The sequence below is a fragment of the Clupea harengus genome, chromosome 8 (assembly GCF_900700415.2).
Source record: "Clupea harengus chromosome 8, Ch_v2.0.2, whole genome shotgun sequence".
In the NCBI taxonomy this organism is placed as follows: Eukaryota; Metazoa; Chordata; class Actinopteri; order Clupeiformes; family Clupeidae; genus Clupea; species Clupea harengus.
Window position 1 is genome coordinate 9677834 of NC_045159.1, and position 22065 is coordinate 9699898.

Genomic DNA, 22065 nt, shown 5'->3' on the forward strand with positions numbered 1-22065 from the left:
TTAAAGAGTCTGATCACCTATATCGATCGGCCTTCATCAACATCAGCTGGGATGTCATTGGCTTTGTGAATTAGCCCGGTCGATACCCAGAGGACTCCTACCGTCAATATCTACTGACCTCAGAGAGGCGAGCCAAGGCTAGGTGGAGCCACTTGTCAAGGTGTGTCCTTCATTTCTCGACAGCAGCAGTGGGTTGGATGAAGTGTCGTGTGTGCTTGAGTCGCGTGGCGTTAACAAAATACAGGTGGAGTAGCCATCACTGGTAAGAGTACCATGTTAGTGTGGGGGTTTTGTGTGTGTGTTGCTAAATGTGTGTGAGGGTGAGTGTTGGTGTGCATGTGATTGTGTGTGTGTGTGTGTACATGTGTCTGTGTAGGTGTGCATAGGTTTGAATGTGAGTGTATGAGTGTGTATGTGCATACAAATCTCAGAATAAAGTCACAAACCAACAGCAGGTACCCTTTCCAGCAGTAAACATGAGTCGTGGACAACCGCTACTCTAAACCAAAGCCTTGTGTCACATTTAACCTTTACCCTCTTCAAGCAAAACCCACCATGCATTTCCCCTTCAGAATATCAATTTTTTTTTTTCAATCAATATCACACAGTACTAAAGGTATTACATTTCAGCCTGTTATGTAAACCCCTCTCCACGATGAAGCCAAATGCCTTGGGGACTGTTGGGCACTGTTGTCGATGTGCCCCTTGGCTATGGCCAGCCAATGGAGCCTGTAAAATTGGAGGGGGGGGGGGGGGGGGGGGGACGAGTCTCCTGTGCTTCTGGTAGCTTTGAAATCCAAGCGTCTGTGCTCAGGCTGCTGGGCCAAGGCTGGGGGTATTTTTAGAAGGAGCGGGGAGGGAAAGGCATGAATTATTTATCACTCTGATGCACGTTTATCTCCGACCTCGATGCCACCCCGAACGCAGCCACAAACATGATGGGGTCAGAATGTAGCAGTGTGTATGCAGTGTGTATGTGTGTAACGCAATCGCGCTCTCTCCAATTGTCTCACCCTTTCCCTCTCTCTCATACACACACACACACACAGCAGCGATGCGTAGGCTTGATCCGAAATGAGCGGGTGCTCGCAGACACCCGCAGTTACGAGTAAAACAAAGATAATTTTTAATGATATTCAGGTCATTTGCGGGTGGGTTGCTTAAAATGAAATTTTTGGAGATTAGTCAAATATATCGCCTAAAGAGTAAAATCTATATTTAATACTTTACAAAAACTAAATTAGCTGAATGAATCCAAGCGCAAGAAGGTGCAGTTTAGGCCACACATTCGGGAGAGTAAAAAAACATACAAGAAATGTAAAGAGTGAAGTATTTGGGGACTTGTAGGTCATCAGTGCCAGAGATGCCTAATGATAAGTAGCCCAGTAAAACACGGCAGACATTGTTATATGCATTGCCAACGTAGGACATCTATTTCATAATCTCCCTACACGATATATGTAGGCTAAACTGCCTTATAGTCGAATTTACTTGTGAAATTCAAGAGAATGTTTAGTGTTTGTGCTGCATTTATGTAGAGAATGCTCTAGGCAGGCTTAGTTATAGTGTAACAGTCAGTTTGACCTAGCCCAAAATGCATACATTAATGTAACCAAGTCCGCACTTCTGGAAAAATTTGTTTGTGAGTTGACCTGCGCATCACTGGCACACACACACACACACACAAGAGAGACACACATGCACATGCACACACACACACACACATTTGTGCTCATGAGTGCCATCGCAACATCAACAACATCAATGGCAACAACAGAAAAACTAAAATTCAAATTTGAAAAAGCTAAAAAAACAACAAATGCCTCTCTCCTCCTCTCCACCGCACAACCAGCTCACGATGAAAGTACACCTGTTCATCAGGGAGAAGAGTGTTTTCTCCAACAACCTTTCGATGACCGCACATTGGGACGAAGACATTCTGAGGCAGTAGTAATGCTTACCCAACATACATACGTACATACACACACACATACAGTACAGTCTAAGTGCTCGCGAGTTTAAATATTCTTTCATTTTCTTTTTCAATCTTCATATTTGCGCAGCAGGTCGGCCTGCCACATGTACTTCCTCTCTGGGAACCTCTCGGGGATCTTGATCTTGTGGAAGTCGTCGATGCACTTCCCCAGCTCCTCCTCGATGGTCATCTTGGCCTCCTTGGCGGGCCGTTTCTTGCTGGTGCTGGTGTCGCGCGAGCTGGCCGTCAGCGTGCGCAGCAGGTCGCTCTTGCGCCGCTGCTCTGACTGCTGCAGCGTGGCCACGGGCCCCTTCTTGTGCGGCCGGTCCAGCGTCTGCACGACGTGGTGGTGCAGGTGAGGGCGGTGGTGCTGCGGTGGTGGTGGCGGCCCCTGCTGTTTGGGTGGCGGGCCACCGCCTCCGCTCCCGCCCCGGCTCACTGGCCCGCAGATGACGGTGCCCTGCGGTGAGCTGGCCTCCGACTGGCTATCGGAGCTGGAGGTGGAGAGATCGTTGAAGGAGGTGCCACTCTCGCCCTCGCCGTCCCCCTTGTGGTTCTTGCAGCAGCAGTCGCACAGAGGGGAGGACCACCGGGAAAGGCCACCTGGAAGATAGAGAGAGACGGAGAGAAAAGAGAGAGAGAGAGAGATTAGAAGAGGGAATGTGGGTTGATGAGGGAGAGAAGCAGAGATTAAAGAGAGAATGAGATTGATAGAGAAAGACCGAGATGTAGATGAGAGAAAGACAGGAATGAAGGATCACAGCACAGACAAGAGAAAGAGATAAGAGGGAGTGAAGGAGAGTGTCAGTGAGAGTGTGTACAGTGTGTGTGCAGTTGTGTCTGCGTGTGCTGCTTACAGAGACAGAGAGAAAGGGAAGGAGAGACAGAAAATAAAATAATGAGGCTCAAGAGAGCTTTGGCAAACACAGGTGTTGCGGCTCAAAGTGAATGTATGAAACAGCTCCGGAAATGTCAGCATATCCAAAACAAGTCCTTTCTTTCCTAAATAAATCATAAACAATATCACAATTAAAAGCATACTGAATCAATTATCCACGTATCAGAAAAATAACTGGATAGTATGTCATATTATAAATAGAGGTATAGGCACTGCACATATCTACACTGGACGGAATTAAACATTCTTGTACATTCACTGTTACTCTGTGGTAAATAACAACAGAGGAACCTTCTATTTTGTGTAAAACAAACTCAAAAGTCCTTGTCTGGTCAACTCTACTCCCCTCTAACCCTTAGCAGTATGTAATTGTCTTACTTTTGTTCATTTGCATGTCATTATGCAAATCTATTTGTGTATGTCAGATTTAGCTTGCAGAGCAACTGTCCTTCTTTCTCTCTGCCTATTAGTCCCAGTCAGAGGCACTTAGTACTAATTAAATGTATTTGTGGGTAATTGCAAGGTTCGCACTATGTATTTGGCTAAGACCTGTTGCTAAGAAACTCTGTGAACTTGACTGAGAGTGAATCTACCGGCTGAAGATGTAAATGGTTTGGAAAAAACAGCACAACTTCAGCCAGGAAGCGCGAACAGCAACTTTAGATTTCATGGAACATAAGCCAAAGACCTTGTCTCGTTCTTAAAGCTCACAGTAAGATCTATCTACCCAAGAATAAAGGAAGCCTGAACTTAATAGCAGACACGCAGCATAGGCTAAAATAAGGGAAGAATAGATTAACTTATGAACAGCTTTGCTGAAAGCAGAAAAAAATACACCCAGTCTCCACTCATCCATTTATAGTAAAACTCTCCACCAGCCCCGAAATCAATAACTAATTATATCTTATTAGCCATACTTGTCCCGTTCATAACTCCTCAAAGGATGTTGTTTTGATATTGCTAACACTAAAGAGTCTCTCTGGCTATTGATTAAAAGGGCTTGGTGGAGGCCCAGCCTCCACTCCCTGTTACACAGGAGGTTATTACATCCCTCAGGGGAGGCTTTCTCCATTAGCAGCATTTCCCAGTGCTTTACGCCCTTGTTTACCACACCGCTTACCAAGTCTCACAGATGGTTACCTGGGCCAGATTAAGATCCAGGGAATGGAAGGCTGTACAGTTCAGATGTATGGGGAGTGGTGCAGCTGAGTGTCAGGATGCATTAGCAGCTCTGCGTTGAGCTGAGCTAGAGATTACAACACTGACACTCTACTGTACTGTACTGTCTTAATGAAGCATACAGCTTGCATTCCATGTGACGCGTGTCCTCTATTCATGATTTCATTTATTTATTCATTTATTCATTTCTTTCTTTTACTGACTTTATTATTTATTTTGTTGGTCATTTATTTTGACGCTTCTCATTTTCAAAAGACTGCGGATATAAATCATGAAAAACGTTGATTGGTACGTCCACTGTCTGCACTGTACAACTTCAGCCAGAGAATGCCAAGAGGAAAAAAAAACATAAACCTCTTCACCTCTGCTCTGGACCTGGAGTTTATTCATTTTTCATCACAGAGTCATCTATAATTAAACAAGGATGCTGTTGAATTTATCACACAATCAGGGGTAGGAGCGCTACAGCTAAGCATCCTCTGAAAACGCTGCTCTAAGATTTTGGACAGGCCGCTAGACTTGGCAGCCTCACTTATACCTTGTCTTGTCTTCACTTACTCGCCCACTGTTCGTTCCACACGCAGACATGCCAGGGCTGTTGGATAATTTACTAAACTGGCCCTGAGCAGCTAGCCAGATGGCGGAAAAGGGCTAGTCGACACAATGTCTGGCAAATCAATTAAGATACTCAAAACTAATGACTGATGAGCCTCACCGTAAGGGGTGCAAATTATATGTTCTAGCAGACTGGTGTTTGTCTGAATGATAAGTAGGACAGAAAAACTGGAGGATCTGCTCATCTTAGGTTCCTCGGACAGCTGTTCTAACATATCCTTAGAGGTCTTCGGTGAGGAGAACCGGAACCAACTGCTTTTGGTGCATGCCACAGAAGTCTCTGGAATACATTTGTGTCACTCACTCACGAAAGGGACCTTTGATCGATGAGCCGCCCGCTCCCTAATTGGTGTTTTGAAATATGGGCCCTGACTCGGCAACAGCTAAATCTGCTGGTAGCCAATTTTCCTGTCTAAATAGAATTAACAGGAGGGCACCCGGAGCTGGCCTGACAAACACGTCCGTGGCGCAGGAACTTCTCAGTGAGGTAGAGAAAGAAATGGCCAGGCATGTTCTTTCCCCCAGTCAGGTTAAATGGCCTGTCTTATTGATTTCCGCTCTGTGAAAATGCGTAATGATGGCATCACACACTTCCCTAAGAGGACAGGACAAGCATGTCGCCGCGGTGTGGCTTGTTCAAATGCGGCTCGTGGAGACAGCTGTCACATGCACTGAAGGGGCTTCTGACAACAGCGGGGAGAAATAATATTGCCTGGCTACGCAGGTATGGAGGGAGAACTTTGTCATTTTGATGGAATTTCCACCGCACAAGACACTGCCACTGGCGGTGATGCGTATGGCACATGTTGCCAGGTTTTTTCATTATCATTGGAGCTAAGGGAAAGCCACCCGTTCGTCCCACCCAAACACACACCAAGGTTATTATCAGGATGAGGGTGAATTATTTTACTTCATTATTTTACATTTCCTTAAATGTCTCAAAATGTTCGTTTTCTTCTTAGTTTTAGTTTACAATAATGACCCTGACTCACACAGAGACAGACACGCACACACACATACACACTGAACAGGTGCACACAGGTGCCTCCTGGTGCTGCTTTAAAATAGACAGACAGCTATTTCATTCTTCCAGGTGTTGTATTTCCCATTAGGAAAGGAGCCCCCGTCCCCCCGTCCCTGTCCCTCTTTCTTTGGTCCCTAAGGCATGGCTGTGGGATGTTGGTAATAATGGCTGTGATGGATCCACTTACATCAGGAACCACTGCATTGATAATTGCATGGCTTCTCCCTGAGGGCGAGGGCATTATGTGTATGGAGGCTGTACATCCCAGATCTCATCACTACAGGGATATCCATGCACACTTATCACAAACTGCTCGCAGGCCAGGGCTACCCTTTGAGTGTTTATGTGTGTGTGTGTGTGTGTGTGTGTGTGTGTGTGTCGTCTTGAGTGTGCCTGCGAGTGTGCCTATGCATGTGCACACGGTGGACATATGCCGTGTGTGTGTTTGCGTGTTTGTTCAGGCTTGTCTTCATTTAGTAATCTCTCCAATGATCTGCAAGCCGTTTGACAGGCTTGTGATGGCCTGGACTAAATGTGGAAGTGACCCTCTCACCCCCTCTGGCCTAAAACAATGAGAACGTTCTAAGACAATCTGACAGACAACTTTTATAATGAGAGCCAATGATCTGCCAACAGGCAAATTCAATCACGTGCCAGCCAATCAAAGTGTCCTACATTGTGGCATCAACCAAGCTCAGTCTCTATTTTTGCATTAGACACATTTGTACTTAAAGGGAAAAGGACGATGATGAAATGACATGATACAAGAGTACTGTGGCGAAGAGAGCTAGACTGACATGCGTTGCTGTAGATCAGCAGTGGCCACCTGGGATCCTCTGGGCTTTTCCCTCTAACCTTCCTCAAACACACCTGTTGGAGGCGCCAGGCGGAATCTGATCGGCAGAATCAGGTGTGTTTGCTCAGGGCTGAGACTAAATAATTCGCTGCAACACTGGCACGATTGGCACCCCTGGCATTTGGCTGTGGCTCTCCATGTTTGCTTCTGGATGATACATCTCTCCGTTTTTGAAATGCCAGAATAATAATCCTCTGCAGTATGCAGTAGTGTGTGTGTGTGTGTGTGTGTGTGTCTGTGTGTGTGGGTGTGTGTGTGTGTGTGTGTGCGTGTGTGTGTGTGTCTGTATATGTGTGTGTGTGTGTGTGCGTGTGTGTGTGTGCGTGTGTGTGTGTGTGTGTGTGTGTGCGCGTGTGTGTGTGTGTGTGTGCGTGTGTGTGTGTGTCTGTGTGTGTGTGTGTGTGTGTTTGTGTGTGTTACCTGCTGCTGGTACATCTAATGGAAGCGGCTGTCAGTGTTAGTTTAGCCGGAGGCACATACCTGGGATGCTCATTTCATTTACCCAGTGTTCTTTCAGTCCCCACCTTCTTCTTGTTTCCCCTACAAGCTTATTCTTTGGGGTGTGTGTGTGTGTGTGTGTGTGTGTGTGTGTGTGTGTGTGTGTGTGTGTGTGTGTGTGTGTGTGTGTGTGTGTGTGTGTGTGTGTGTGTGTGTGTGTGTGTGTGTGTGTGTGTGTGTGTGGATGGATGGCTCTGTCTGAGCCCTGTCAGTCTGGCTTCCATGCTCGGGAGATAATGTCACGCTCAGCACACACACACACACACACACACACACACACACACACACACACTGACACACACCTAGCAACACACAGCCACCAACAAACACAAGCATACACTCACCTACACACACGTCCATCTTCATCCCTCAAACGTGTCAGTGACTGAGTGCCCTGGCCTTGCTGACAGATGCTGTCCTTCTGTCTGCACCCTTGCCTGATGTCACTCTCCTCAAACGTCACACACACACACACACACACACACACACACACACACACACACACACACACACACACACACACACACACACACACACACACACACACTCCCCAGTTATTCGTATGTCACCAACGCCTCACCCAGATCATCCATCTCCTGACCACTCCAACCTTATCAATACATCACCTGCCTCCGGGGAGGCCTGTGGGAGTGTGCGGACAATCACCCCAGAGATTGATTTCTGTCATAAGGCGACGGGACGCAATGAGGCTGCTCTGCCAAGATGGACAAGCCACACGCAGCAAAAGCAAATAAGCTTTCCTCATTGTCATTTGTCTTCTTTTGATGGCTACTGACCTGGTCTGCACTGACACAAGGAGTTTTAACAAGCACGGACACTAGAATAAACACACACACACACCAGCCATTCACCCATCTAGAAAGACACAGTTGATAGAGCTAAATCTACTGGCAATGACTGTAGAATAACACTTAAATGGATATTCATTCTTAGCATTAGCTGAGATATAGCTGAGTAAAAATAAATGTTCCTGGCAAAGAGCTCTTTATTTCACATGATAGAGAAAGAGAACATGACGCAATAAAGTGGCCAGCCTGAAAGAGATGTTCATGGCGATATGGCCCTGCAGAGAAATTCATATTTAAATGCTGAATTTGAATAAATTGGCAGTCGGGTGGGAGAATATTAGCATGCATGTTGGTGGTGTTTAGTGACAGGCCTGTTGTTACATTTTCCTCACCATCTGTGCCCTCTTTAGGAGAACTGGTACTGTTTTCACTGCCTGCAGTTTTCAGGCTGTGTGCTCGCAGTAGTGTACTGAAGTTTGTAGAGGTAGTAGGAAGTTCCAGTTCCTTGTCGAACGTTATACATTGTTTACCTTCAAAGTGTGCTTGTCAAATATTTCACAGAACAGAGAAAAAAAATTAAAAAAAACAGATACTGAAATGCAGCCATCTTGCTTAATCTTGCTTGCATTTGCCTGTCTGAAGCTTGGAGGAAATATGTGGGCATTCTCAGTCTGACAAGTGGCACAGACACCGCTCCAATGAAGTATTGACACAACAGTAATTAACAGTCCCAAATCTGCTGACTGGCGACCAGCGCATCATGTACTCATCTTAAAGCGATCCTGTTGACAGATGAGCGGAGCGGGCATGTTGATTTGCATTCCTTATTTCTGCTGCATCATCCTTCGCCTTCCTTCCATCTTCTCTTCCCACCCTTCTTCACACCACTCACCCCCCGACTCCAACCGTTTGACCTCTGTCACGGCAACAATCAAATCTCACGCTCCCCCATCCAACTGCGCATATCATATCAAGCCCAGCTGCGGCTCAGCTCCTGTGGGCCGCTGGGATATAAAGCTGCTCTTTGGTTTCAGACCAGGCACAATTTATCACTAGGAAAATGAATGTGATCATATGCAAAGTTCAGAGGATTCAGTAGATTACCCAAAGATTCTGATAGCAAATTCACTCAGCAAACGGGTGGCCCACCTCGGAAGAAGGCCGCACTTATGGATTCAGAGCCACCACTGACAATTTATTCATTTAACAGGCACTCCTACCGAAACAGACACGTTTAAAGGGAATGCAAACTGCAGTCAAGCCCATGTGAGTCATGTGACCCAATCTCTTTTTTGTATCTAGAGACCAAAAGCAGCCAATAGAAAACAAAAAGAAAATGCCTAAATTTGTGTTAGGTTCACAAGATCATGCATGCTGCACACATACTAAACACATGCCTATAAATAAACGGCTCAACAGAGCTGAAAACCAAAGCTTCTGAGGCAATGAGTCTCCCTACCAACTTGATCTGTTCCCCTGGCGAGGTGAATTAAAACACAGGGAGGCCAGCAGTAATTACTAATAAATGACTCCTGTTCACAAGACAGGAGCCTGAAATGTAATGGTGGATGAGGATGAATTGCACTGATAGCTCCTGTATGTCTTCATTAAAGGTCCTGTCTGGAAAGGGGTGATGTGAGTCTATTTTTAAAATGAGAGGGTGTTTCGCTTTGCTCCTCTGTCATTTATATATGGAGTGCAAAGCTGTTACAGAGTGACCCATAGCTATGCAAGCCAAAAAGCGGGTCGCCTGGGGGGGAATTAGATGCACAAATGCGGTTTGTTTGGGCTTTTTGTCAATAACCTGAAGCCTGACATCATGTGTGTGTGTTGCAAAGGCTTGGTAGACAGGCAAAGCACGAGTGTATGAAAGTGCCTGTCGCTTCGCTCACACTTCCCTCATTAGGGGTTTGTCTGGCACTTTGTGCCAAGAGACCAGATTGGCCTGTGAGATTTAGTGAGAGCCCCAGCCTTGGTTCAAAGAGTTCATTCAGTTTATATCTATTTATCTGTGGTGGTATTCACAACTATGATAGACCTCCACCAGAATAATCAGTTAAAATGAAGTATAACACCTAGAAACCTTATCACTGCTAAACCAAAGAGCTTCATTCTTCAGGTCAATACAGGTTGATACAAGACAGCTCCTCTCGGCCCATGCACCATGAACCCACTGATTTTCGCCGGTCTGCCACCAACCTTCATTTTCAAGAAGACAGCCAGTAAAAGGGTCTTACAGGTCTACAATTGCAACACAATCCATTCCCATAGCAGCACCTGTGCATCCTGCAAGAGGTCATCAGAGTCCTACAGGGCTTCGCCACCTACGTATTCAACTCATTAAAATGGACTGAGCTATTCAGAAGAGTGGCATCCGAATCATCCTCTTTGGAATCAACTGACTCATAGCTGTACTTGAGAGCAGTGACACCCAATAGTGTGTGGCCCCTGAAGCTCTTGATTAGACTTCACAGAATTACCATGGCCAGCTTCTTGACAATCAGAAGCAAAAAAAAAAAAAGATAGGACCATGCTTTGTAATTTTTACAATTTGAATAGTCTGGTTGATTAGACTTAACTGAAACGGGGAACGTCAGCCAGATTCTCTGGAGGTTCATCTTACTTATGTGAAGTCACTGGACTTCGGCTGCGGCTCCATTAGGGTAGCCTGATTAGGCTCTCGTCAAGGCACAACATCCTGAAAAACTGCGGTGCCAGCTCTGGATGATGTCACAAAAACTGCCATGTCATCCTATAAAGGTAAAACAAGCTTTGCCTGCTCAAGCTGTAAAATACTTCTTAAAAAGTAACTTATGTCCTGTTGTCTAGCCTCATCTTGGTCCTGTGGTACATGAAGTAGGCCTACAAATTTTAAAGTATATTATGAGGTATGAAGAGCATTATTACAAAGTATAACATTATAAATGCATGATGTTTTCATATCATTCAATGAATCTTATTTATAATAATGCTGAGAGCTGTATGGTAAATACATGCAAAACACTGCCTGACATCAAGGCCTGTCGTAATTCAAACGAAAAAAATAATTAAGCTACACAGCCTTATTGGCTGCACAACCTCAGGCAGTGGAACAGTTAAGAATACAGAAGAAAATAGAAGAAAGGTCTCCTAAAAGTGTAGCAGACCACTACAGTGGACACAGTGCCTGAAAAACAAGACTGCTTCCAACACCCTAGGCAATCTGTTCAGTACTTTAGGGCCCACAGGAGAAGCCCCTTGTGCACTGAAACGCCCTCTTCACAAACCCAAATCAAACATATACTATCGGGAATACCATCATAAATAACCACAGGCCTCAGAATGCAATCACCTACAGCCAGATATGACAAAAAAACAGCTAAACAAAGCCAATCCGGTCGGACCTCACTACCAACCCGGGATTGACACTGTGATTTACTGACACACAATTTAAAGATAACCTTGCAGATTAAACACAGAAAAGCAGGCCTCCCATTCGATCAGATCTTTCTTATTTCATTTCTATAATCAGGTCCCCGTCTGCTTCTAGTTCAAATGTTTCTGATTGTGAAGCCAACCTGAAGGTGAAAAATACAGGTGAGTTATCATTAAGTGGTGAAATGTTGACAAATGGTAACTGGTGAAATAGCAGCCTAGTAACGTAGGAAAAGTGAACTTAAGTGATATTAAGGTAAATGTCACATTGCTATCTTCTAATCTTACTAACTACTGTTTTATATAGTTAGCTAGCTAACATGTATTAGCATACGTTGATCTTAGCTAGCCAGGTATTTAAGCAAAAAACTCCCTGGCTGCAGTATAAAATCAGAAAACTCAGGGGTCTTTTACAATTTGTTTTCTTAAGTGCACTGTTTTGTCAAACTGTTGCTTATCTTTTTTTATTATTATTATTTATTTTAATTATATATTTTTTTATTATTATTTCTTTCTTTTATTTCCGTATCTCTCTGTCATGCCCTGCCAATGGACAACGTATGAAAACTAGCTAACTTAGCTAATTCCGGTGCATTTACTTTTTTCTGGGAAATGTTTATCAATGTACACTCTCCCTTTTCAAATAAACGCATAAGCATAAACAAACAAAAACAGGCAAGAGCAAGGACACCAGGGAGAGGGAAGCGGAGGAGTAGACAGCCGATCTGTCAGGGAAGAAGATGGAGAGAAGTGAATGTGCACTTCAGTGAACTTCAGTGAATCCTAAATGGGGCAGCGCATTTTGCATATTTATATACTGCATTTTAATTTTGTTTCAGGAAGATGATTATCAGGAGATAGTCACACAACAAAGTTAGAGAAGAGGAAGAGCACAGGTTTGTTTGTGTTATCTGTGTTCTCGGCGGGAGAAAGATGCAGGCAGAGAGACTGAGCCAGCGAATACAAGAGAGGGTAAAAACTTGAGTAAAATCAGGAGAGCAAACCCAGAAGTTGGAGGAATGAGATGAAATAAGTGCTTATGACTTATTGAGTTTTCCTGCTGTGTATCTTTCGGAAGCTACCCAGACCAAAAATGTAGGTTACGCTTGTTTTGCTGTGAGGTGCTTCGATGGGTGGTAAGCATGATATGCCTCAAAGAAGCCAAGTTATTTTTTTTCTCTTTCTTACATTTTTTTGTTTGATGATTTTGTTGTTGAAACTCGAGAAAAACCTTTCCTGTGCAAAGATTTTCAGTGCCCCTCACCGGTGAGGCCAGGGTTAACTGCCCTTTTTTCTTCAGATCCTAATAGCACCCCACCCCTAACTACACAACAAACGAAGGATACCCAGAAGGAAACAGAATGCATAGTGCTATATCTTACCTGGTAATGTCAAAGATACTGCCATTCTCTGGATACTACAGAGCTTAAGGTCATTTCAGTGTAATGATGTAATTGTATTTTAATTGCTATCTTGCAGTCTCTGTTCTTCATTGTAAACCTTTATGATGCAGTGGACTGTTGAGTGAAACCACATATGAAAGTTTTCTGTACATTCAGAAAGTTATCTTTTGTCCTACATTATTTCCTGGCTGTTTAATCAGTTACATGTGTTGCATTTAGTTACATAATCAGTAAAATGGTTCATTATTCCTAAAGTGCTACATGCTGTCTGTTGTGAATTTATCTTCAACTGCTTCTTTCTCTCTCTCTATCTCTCTGTTACTCCCCTTCTCTCTCTCTTTCTCTCTCTCTGAGAAAACCGTGTAGGGTGAAAGTGTTGATGCTGCATTCATTTCAGCCCCTTAGTGACAGATGAAGAAGACTGATAAAGGATGTGGTTCTGGTAGTGCTCCAGCAGAATTGAGTTCTTTGCCCTCCCCCAACTACCTTGCCTCTAAAATGTGTTCCACATTGATCCTGCAAGGACTAAACAAGAAAGCGAGTTACCTGCATAAATGAAGAAATCTTTATAAAACGCTGAAGGTAATATTTTTAAGAGGCAGGAGGCTTGCGCTCAGCGGAGTGGATCAATATGTTGCTTGAGGACTGAATCTCCTCCCCTTGTCTCTGCTCCCTCCCCGGCATGGTCAGATCTGTGCTGCAAGATTGTTATCGCAGAGGGTATATGAAGGAGCGAGCCATTCTAACGCCCATCTCGCCGCATCAATCACGGACCCGAGAGGACAACATTACTGCCTGATGGATTTGTCCCCTGGAACGAGTGTGAAGAGAGACACAGGGGAAGTACACACACACACACACACACACACACACACACTAACACGTGAAACAGGCATAGACTTACGCCCACACATGCACAGGGTGTAAATATTGTATCTGTTCATCTAGTTAGCGAGTGAAATATTAATTTGCCTGTAAGTTGAAAAAGTCTGGTGAGTTACTCCTAAGCGGTTGCCACTGTGACCTTTTGTGATTGTATAAGCTTTTAAAAGAAATTTAAATAGCAAAACAGCACCACCATGTATAGCCATGGTAAGCAAATCTGTAGTGGGTAGACTAGGTGCAGTGTTTGCAGTTTGTCAGCATAGGAAACAAAGGAGATTTTGTATTTCAAAGTAACTAAGGAACACTGTGCACTCTTGTTTTTTTTTTAACTCTACAACATTTTTTTTTTGGAAGTTCTCCATTGTGTTTGTTAAACTCCTTATGAAAGTATTACGAGTAAGGGTTCAGGGTACAGTGAGCAAAAGAGTAGTTAACAAGTCAGTGTGACGTAACAAAAGCAGCTTTTGACACTGACACAGATGAATAGGTATTTTGGACTTGGAATTAAATAGTCCCTTCAGGATTTAGCGATCTTACATTACACAACCACAATTGTGATTACGGGTTGAAATGTTCTTATATTACCGCAATATATGTCTTTTTAAATGCAGTCATGGAATTGCATTATTTGAAAAAAAAAACTCAAAATCACTGTAATTTTAACCACAATTTTTGAGAATTCCCTATTCAGTCTCTTGGCTGCAATAGTCACAACAAACCCTTGCAAGATCCCGAGGAGGTACTGATTAAAGGTTTGTGTTTTTAATATGTAACATTAAATAAAAGAACGATACAATACAAGGAAAGGTTTTCCTCTCTTCTATCTCCAGCATCTTACAGTATGCAGATGCATGAGTCAAACCCCCAACCCCCCGTTTCCATGTCAGTAAAGATGGTGAATCACGGGAAGGGAAGCTTGATGAGAGGCTGCCTGGTCTCCCCGCATGTCCCCTAGTGTTGGCCTCGACTTTGTGGAGCTGGGAATGGACATCTTTAAATCAATGTCAGACGTTTCCCCAGGGTCTTGGAACATGGAGACTGGGCTGGGCTGGGCTGGGCTGGGCTGGGCTGAGGGTGCGGTGGGCTGGTTGTTGGTTGGTTGGTTGGGGTTGGGTGGGTGTGTGAATGGAAGACAGGGCTTCGTTTTTTTTTCTGAGGATGCTGAGATTTGCAAGTCTAGGACATCAACAGGCACGAGTGAGATAATGATGAAGCTGTAATTAAGCAGTGTGTTTGCTGGCGTACCCACCAGGCATGTCAGCTGAGAGCAAAGACAAGCTCCGGGAGCTTTTGGCTCCATCAATGCCGTCTTTATGAGCTGCATACATTTGCATAGTTTCTGGTGTATGTTGTGTTTGTTATTTCATCCTGTGCTTGAAAGCGAGACCCAGGTATTGGCAGCAGAGCCAGAGTGGCCTGAAGATGAAGAGGTTTGCTTCGGCAGGCGATTAAGCTTTGTCCTAGCTGTGACTTTGGGAAATTGGGTGCCAAGCAGACTGTTTTTAATTGTCTCTGAATGCTCCCTTCTGTGTTTATTAACATGGGGTGTTGAGCCAAGTGCATTGATTTTTGGGGGATAATGTATAGCCCACGTCATCCACAAGCGGTGGTGCAGCTGCTGCTATCTCTCTATCAGGTAGGCCATGAACACCAACAGGAGTGTTTGTGGGAAAATGTACAATGTCAGAGAAAGAGTGAGCCATAGACGGAAAACAATAGTGTTTTATATTAAAACATTTACATTATATTACATTTTTTAACCCTTTTTGCCAACATAGTGAAAAATACATTTCATTCTGTAAGGCAAATGGATTTGTCTAATTTTGAGGGCAACCCTGCTTGGTTTATATACTGGGATAGAAACAGGTAATACAAAGAAGTAACACTGAAATGCTGATACCCAACACATGATCACATTATCTAATATAAGCACATTATGAGCCACAGCTTGGTCGATCTTTGGAGTGGAGTATGCAAGTCGACTGGAAGTTTATAGTTTTTAATGTTAGCATGTTAACAGTTCCTGGTTCCAAAGATAAAATCCCTATGGGAAAATGAATGGGTTTTCGCAAAGTCACGAAAATAAGGTGTGAGCAAAACAACGCCTGTAGAAAACCTAGGCAAACTGTTTGGTCTTTTGTATCTAACTGTTACAGACAATGCTGTGTCATACCCCTTGGTTTCTTAATGTTACTTAACGTTACAGCTTTAGTGCCGTAAACATTTGATTTATTGTAAGCCACAGACGGCAGCTATTTAATCCTTAGGTAATCAATGTGTTTACTTTAACTAACTGCATAGTTGTTGTGAGAATACTTGTGATCCTTGATCAGTAAAGCTAGCTATGGTTATAGTTATAGTGACTTGTTTTGTAGTCCCTTATAACAGAGAGATAGCAACCTATTCATATTTCATATAATTTGTCTAAAGTCTATATGGAGACAACATAGACATGCACGTTATTGAGCTGAATCGAATGCATAGTCTCTCTACCGCGGGCGTTATTTAGTTGATTTTCCAAAATCCTATTCATTTTGGTATATATATATATATATTTTTTTTTTATTTTGATATTTACACACCTATGAAGTAGTCCCCGTTTTTGACTGTATCGAACATGTATATCAATTCACCATGTTTGTTGAGAAGTTTTAATGAACTGTCGCTTTGAGAGAGAGCTACACATTAGTGGACCAATGGAAACACTGCGAGTAACAACGTTCCAATAGCTTTGCTAAACTAAGCTGAGCTAAGGCTCAACAGAATGCTGGGATATGCTAATTTGGAAACGAGAGGTATGGAACTAACGACTGGGCTTTGGCCAAAGCAACCATCCATTTAGAACTACTAAGAGTTTGTCTTGTAAGTAAAAAAAAAAAAAGGCTCAATGTGTAGCTGAAAGAAGTAGTCAGTTTTAGAGATCAAAACGTGGAAAGTATATACGCAGGTGTGGCAGCTGTGGTATAAGCGGGATAATGACTTCACAGCGCTCAGGTAGCAGAAAGTAATGCACTTTGAAATGGTAATGCGGCCATCCGACTACCACTTCGAACATGGCATTGTTGAATATTCAATGTATTCACAAGTCGCTTATCGTGCGAGCATGGTGGTCTTCTACTGTAATCAAATGATCATTTCATTGCTTTTAATGTAATGTGTTCTCAGTTCTGCTCTAAAAACAAGCTTCAGTTCTGCACAGATCCCCCTGCAGCCTGAAATCTAACCAATAAAGAAATCCCTGCTCAGGAATGGATATTTCCACAGGCCTGTATCAAATATTTGTGATTACTTTAAATTACATCTAATTGCATCACATCTATCAGATTTTGACAGTTTTGACAAGTCAGAAACCATTAAGCACTGACTCCTGGACTACCGGTTCACTTGATCTCTCTATCTCTATCTCAGCACTCAGGATCTGCCGCGATACCATTCCATCACAGCTGTAGTTGCTCTTTGACAGAGCAATGGGCCGCAGAATGGCTCTGCTCGCTCTGCATTTACATTCCGCAGAGGGTGTCATCCAGAAGTGGCAAAGCGACAGCACAGGGCTTGTTTTCCCTGCGGATTCGACCCGTAACCTTGGGGTCGTTTGTGTCGTGTTCCACCAGCTGAGCAACAGAAATACCATATACCATTTATCTCTTCACAGCATCACACTCCTATTCCTCTCATCGCCAGCCAAGCTCTCATTATGTCTCCCTGCTGCGAAATCTCTCCTCCTCTCTCTCCTCTCATCCCCTTACATACCTCTGTAACTGTTTCTCCATTGACTGGATTTTCTTCAAATCTCCACTTCATTGTCTTTCATTTGTTCTGATTCGTGGTGAAAGTATTCATTTCAATGGGTAAAAAAATGGTAGGCTTCATTTCACTCTTGCCCTTATATCAAATACTGTTGGAATGTATTCGCAAGGTTACTGCACCAAAAATGCTAAAGCACTCCCCACAGTGAAAAAGACAGCTCTTCTGCTCTCCGGCACTGATGCTTCTATTCACGGTTCAGCACTTTGACTGTCTGTTTATGTTACTGTGTGTCAGAGGGCTATGGTTCTGATAGCCTCTCCAAATACAATAGCCTAAGTAACTAATTTGACTGTAAAATCCAACACAGTGTATGTGTGTGTGTGTGTGTGGGGGGGTGCATGCTTCATGACTAGAAACTAGCAAGCACCAGGGCCTGTTATAATAGCGTGCACTGGGGCCAGTTGTAACTACCTTTCGCCACTGTGCCTTTGTTTACGAATAGTATGAAAGATAGTCGCATTTCACGGTGTTGCTGTAGCCTCAGAGCAAAAACATTTTTATGGGGACCCAGTAGGGGTTTTCTGAACAAATCATTGTAGTCTTCTGCACAAAATGTAAAGGGGGTTCTCACAGAATTGTCGTTGCTGTGGACTAACGGAATTGGTTATCCTCGGAGGCCCTCTGCCAGCTCGGGCCTGTTGCGACACCCCTGGCTGGACACAGGCACACCCGGGCACACCCGTGCCAACTCTAGTGTTTCACATTTCTCCTTTCTCTGCCTACGTTCTGTGCCTGACCATACAACTGTAGGCAGAGCTTACAAGACTTCAACATTTAAACTGCTTTTTTATTATGTATGTACCATAAGGCTCATGGGGCGGTTTCATTATGTATGCATCATGGAATACATACTTACTCATACTCATATCACTTGGTTTATAGCACCCCATTTTCTTTTCACTGCTTCACAGAGCACAAATGCCAGGGTTGTGGTATTACAGTACCAGTACCTTGTTAATTAAGTTGCAGATTGACATTGCAGATCTAATTATTACTCTAAAATGTAATTGTTGTCCTCGCAGTATAACATCTATGCTGAGCCAATGAAAAAATATCCACTTTTTAAAGGTGGTCCATGAGGATGACGGGCTTAGTGAAGGTTCCACAGCACTATGTTTGGAACCTTTTATATCATGAACATGACATTCTGCAGATTTAAGAGTGGAGAGAACTGAACAGTACTCTAGAAAACTCTAGAAGGCAACGCCCACATTTAGGCTTACGTCTACATCAGTGTTCAAGAACAGTTGAAAAGCATCCAGAAGGCATTAGCTGCAAATAAACAATGCTTTTTGAGGTGTTTTTGTCCTGTTTGCTCATGATTATATCATTTCATAAATTTAGCTAATTGAGTTTTCAGAGAGCAACAAAAAGCACTATAAATATCTTCAACAACTGACTGCTTCTTTCTTCAACTGCCAAACTCCAATAATTTCCCCTGTGCTAAGACTGAATATGAAAAGCTCAAAGGGAGTTCATACTGTTAGATTGCTAGGTGTGTGTTTGTGTGTGTGCGTGTTTGTGTAGGGCTTCTGTTTGCGATATGCTAAGTTAGTCTCTTGCCAACCAAACTGCAGTTCAGCATATTAAAAAATACAGGCATTTACTTCTGATAAATCCCACTGTGCAAAGTTAAAGCCCCTCAGTTGGAGTAAATGTATGCAATGTCAGGGCACCACTGCAGTCAGCGCGGCGAATTTATCGAGGAATGACTAGAGCTTGTGTTGTTTTATGTCCTCCCATTTGTGAAACCAAGAGGCTCTGCAAGACCCATCAGATGCTACTTTATATCTTTAGCGCAGCAGACAGATGCAGGCCCATAATAAATGCTGCATGTGGCACTCATCCAGAGACTAATGGCGTTGAGCAGATGCTACTCCCCAAAGAGATGTTCGGCCATGGAAGATGAGGATGATGTGTTTCTCTAGCCCCCACCCCATGTAAAAAGAAGTCTTTATGAGGGTTGCGAGCAAGGAGGAGTTTTGCGAGCATTTCCACAAGCCAACCAGATGTGCCTGCCATTGCAGCTTTGCATTCTGGGTCGCCGCCAAGTCCTGCTCTCTGTCAAAGAAGCACTCTTGAGGACTGCGCATGCCACAGCTGCCCACCGGCATTAAATCTTTAATCGTGTAATTGGCAAATGGTCAATGTCGTTATCTGAGTGATGGGACAGTGAAATCGAAGGAGGCTAATGCTAAATGGCGTGTCAGGTGCTCCCCGGAGGGTAGTGGATTCTGGGACAAACCCGGCCCACATCTGGCACAGATACAGGCCAGATCCGGAGTGGAGTTGGCTCCAAGCCGGCTCTATGCCATCCACCACAGGTGTATATCCATCACTCGGTGGTCACACAAGACAGTTTAATATCGAGGGCCTTTTCATTTATCTTTGCTAATTTGTTGCGTTTGTCAGACTTTTGGACAGAGGTGTAAACTTCTCTTCTCTCCTCCCTTGTTTTTTTCTTTCTTCTCTCGCTTGCCGCTGACTGATGAAGAGCCAAACAGGTTGAAATGTGCTATTTAGTCTGGTGCCGGTGAACGCTCCATTTGTCTCTGATTGGGAGAGGTGACCTGTGCCCATCGCAGGTTATAATGGACTCTGACAGAGGTGGTGAGTGGGGAGGCCATCAGGGGAGCGAGGGACCAGTCGCAGCACATTTAGCCAAATGAAACAGGCATCATTAATAATTTAACCAACACAGACATTCCAAAGTCTAATTCTAGATCTCTCTAATGTGCACCACTGACGCATGTTCTCTCTCTCTCTCTGACTCTTTCGCTCTCTCTCTCTCTCTCTCTCTCTCTCTGACTCTCTCTCTCTCTCTCTCTCTTGCTTCTCTATTCTATTCTGCTCTCCTCTCTATCACTGTCTCATTCTCCCTTTTTCTTCACCCTCTCTCTCTCTCTCTTCCCCCATCTTTCTCGTAATCTTCTCTCACTGACTCTGTCTGTATCTTTCCCTCTTTTACTCTCATCCCTTCTTCTCATTTCCCTTTATGCCTCCCACCTTCCCTTCTCTACCCTTTTTGAAAAATTGTTGACATGCAGAACTGAAGGATTCACTCATCTCTCCGCAGCACTGGTGGCAGTTTCTCAGAGGTGACACGAATGCACTCGGTGAGCTGCGGGAAGAACATCGGTAATTAGTCTTCGAACTGTGTTTGCTTGCTTTGGCGCAAGTTAGCATTCATCAAGTGATCTCGCTGGCAAGATGAAAAACAACAGAAAGATAATGAGAAACCCACAGTGCACCAATCAACCCACAAACAATCTGAGACCGAAGTATTTGTCTTAATGTCACAGACGCTGATTTGTTTCATTTAGAAGCATAATTGAAGACCATCCCCCAACACTTCCATTAAGTACACCATACTGCAAAACCATACAGAATGCCAAGCTAAAAAATTGTTTAATTTAGCGCAGTTGATAAACCTTTTATTAGCTTAGCAGGGGGACATGAAAGCCATACGGCTCCAAATTGTGCTTTTCAAACACTTCTGGTAAAAGGATTATGTTTGTGGATCAACGTAACATTTGAATATTCTTCCCCAAATAGATCCGCATTCCTCGAAAGCATCCATTTTTAATCAAGCTAATTAAAAGTCGAGCTATGAAGGCCCTCTGAGGTGCTTGGCTAAAATAAATCCCAAGCTCCCGCTTCCCCCAAAACTTCTCTGAGCAAAATCCATTAGCATGTAAAGCGTACAATTATCCAGCATTAGGGCGTCTTTAAGCAGGGCTTACTGTCACGACCCTGTTAATCACTCCTGGCTTCGCACAGTCAACCTTTACGGAATAAAATGTACAACTTTAAACAACGTTGTCAGGAATTTGTGCCACGCTATGATTAGAATGACTAAGCCTGGGCCCGGTGTGGGTTTCCCATGCATCACAAAGGGAGATGGAGATGAGCTTAGGTTTGCTAAGGGAGAGACGGCCGCTTGCCACTCAGTTGGACAGTCTCTGTTTGCAGATAAATGAGGACACAAGCGCTGTGGTATTGATGGGCTGGCTGATACTGCATGCTAATTACAAACACACATTTACAAACACGTCTACACACACACACACAGTGTTTGTAATCAGCTGCTAAAATCAGGCCTCCCAGACAGATTTGAAGGACACACTAATTAGATACAAAATGGGAGGGGAAACTGGCCAAACTATCCATTATCCATCAATTCCGCTATCCATATCCTATTCATTATATATTTCCCATAGATACTCCATACCCTCCATAAGTCTGTATCAGATGACAAGGTAGGCAGCTCTTGACCACAATGACCACAATGACATAAACATAAACACATGACAATCAGCATTAGATTTGAATATAAAACTCTTAGTTTCAGACAACTGGCTTCATAGCCAGTGACCTTGCAAAGGTTTTATTTTCATCAGTCTTAACTAAAGTTTTTTTTTTAATTGTATCCGCACATAGACCCAATCAATAGTCCCCTTTGAGAGCAGTTAACTGCTTGCTGGATCCCCATGTAGTCATGGTACAGTATATCGCTCTGTTAAAAGTAACAGGAGTGTTGTGTATAAACCTCACTCCCAAGCACCTCAAAAGGATGGCAAGTACCTAGGTTAGGCCAAAGTGCTGCATAAGGGCTGTATAACCTGGATCAGAAGATTGTGCAATAACCACACACTGATAAAATGCCAGGAATATGCTGGTGATGATGCTAGCAGACATGACT

General features: G+C 43.7%; 1 protein-coding gene across 1 annotated transcript in view; it reads right to left on the bottom strand.

The window, feature by feature from the left end:
- Positions 1-1770: 1770 nt before the first annotated feature.
- kctd16b (potassium channel tetramerization domain containing 16b) overlaps positions 1771-22065 on the bottom strand; it is a 47821-nt gene continuing 27526 nt past the window's right edge. Inside the window, exon 2 of the mRNA XM_031571770.2 lies at positions 1771-2578. Within this exon, the coding sequence (XP_031427630.1) occupies positions 2043-2578 (536 nt within the window). The 3' untranslated portion in view covers positions 1771-2042. The remainder of the gene's footprint in view (positions 2579-22065) is intronic.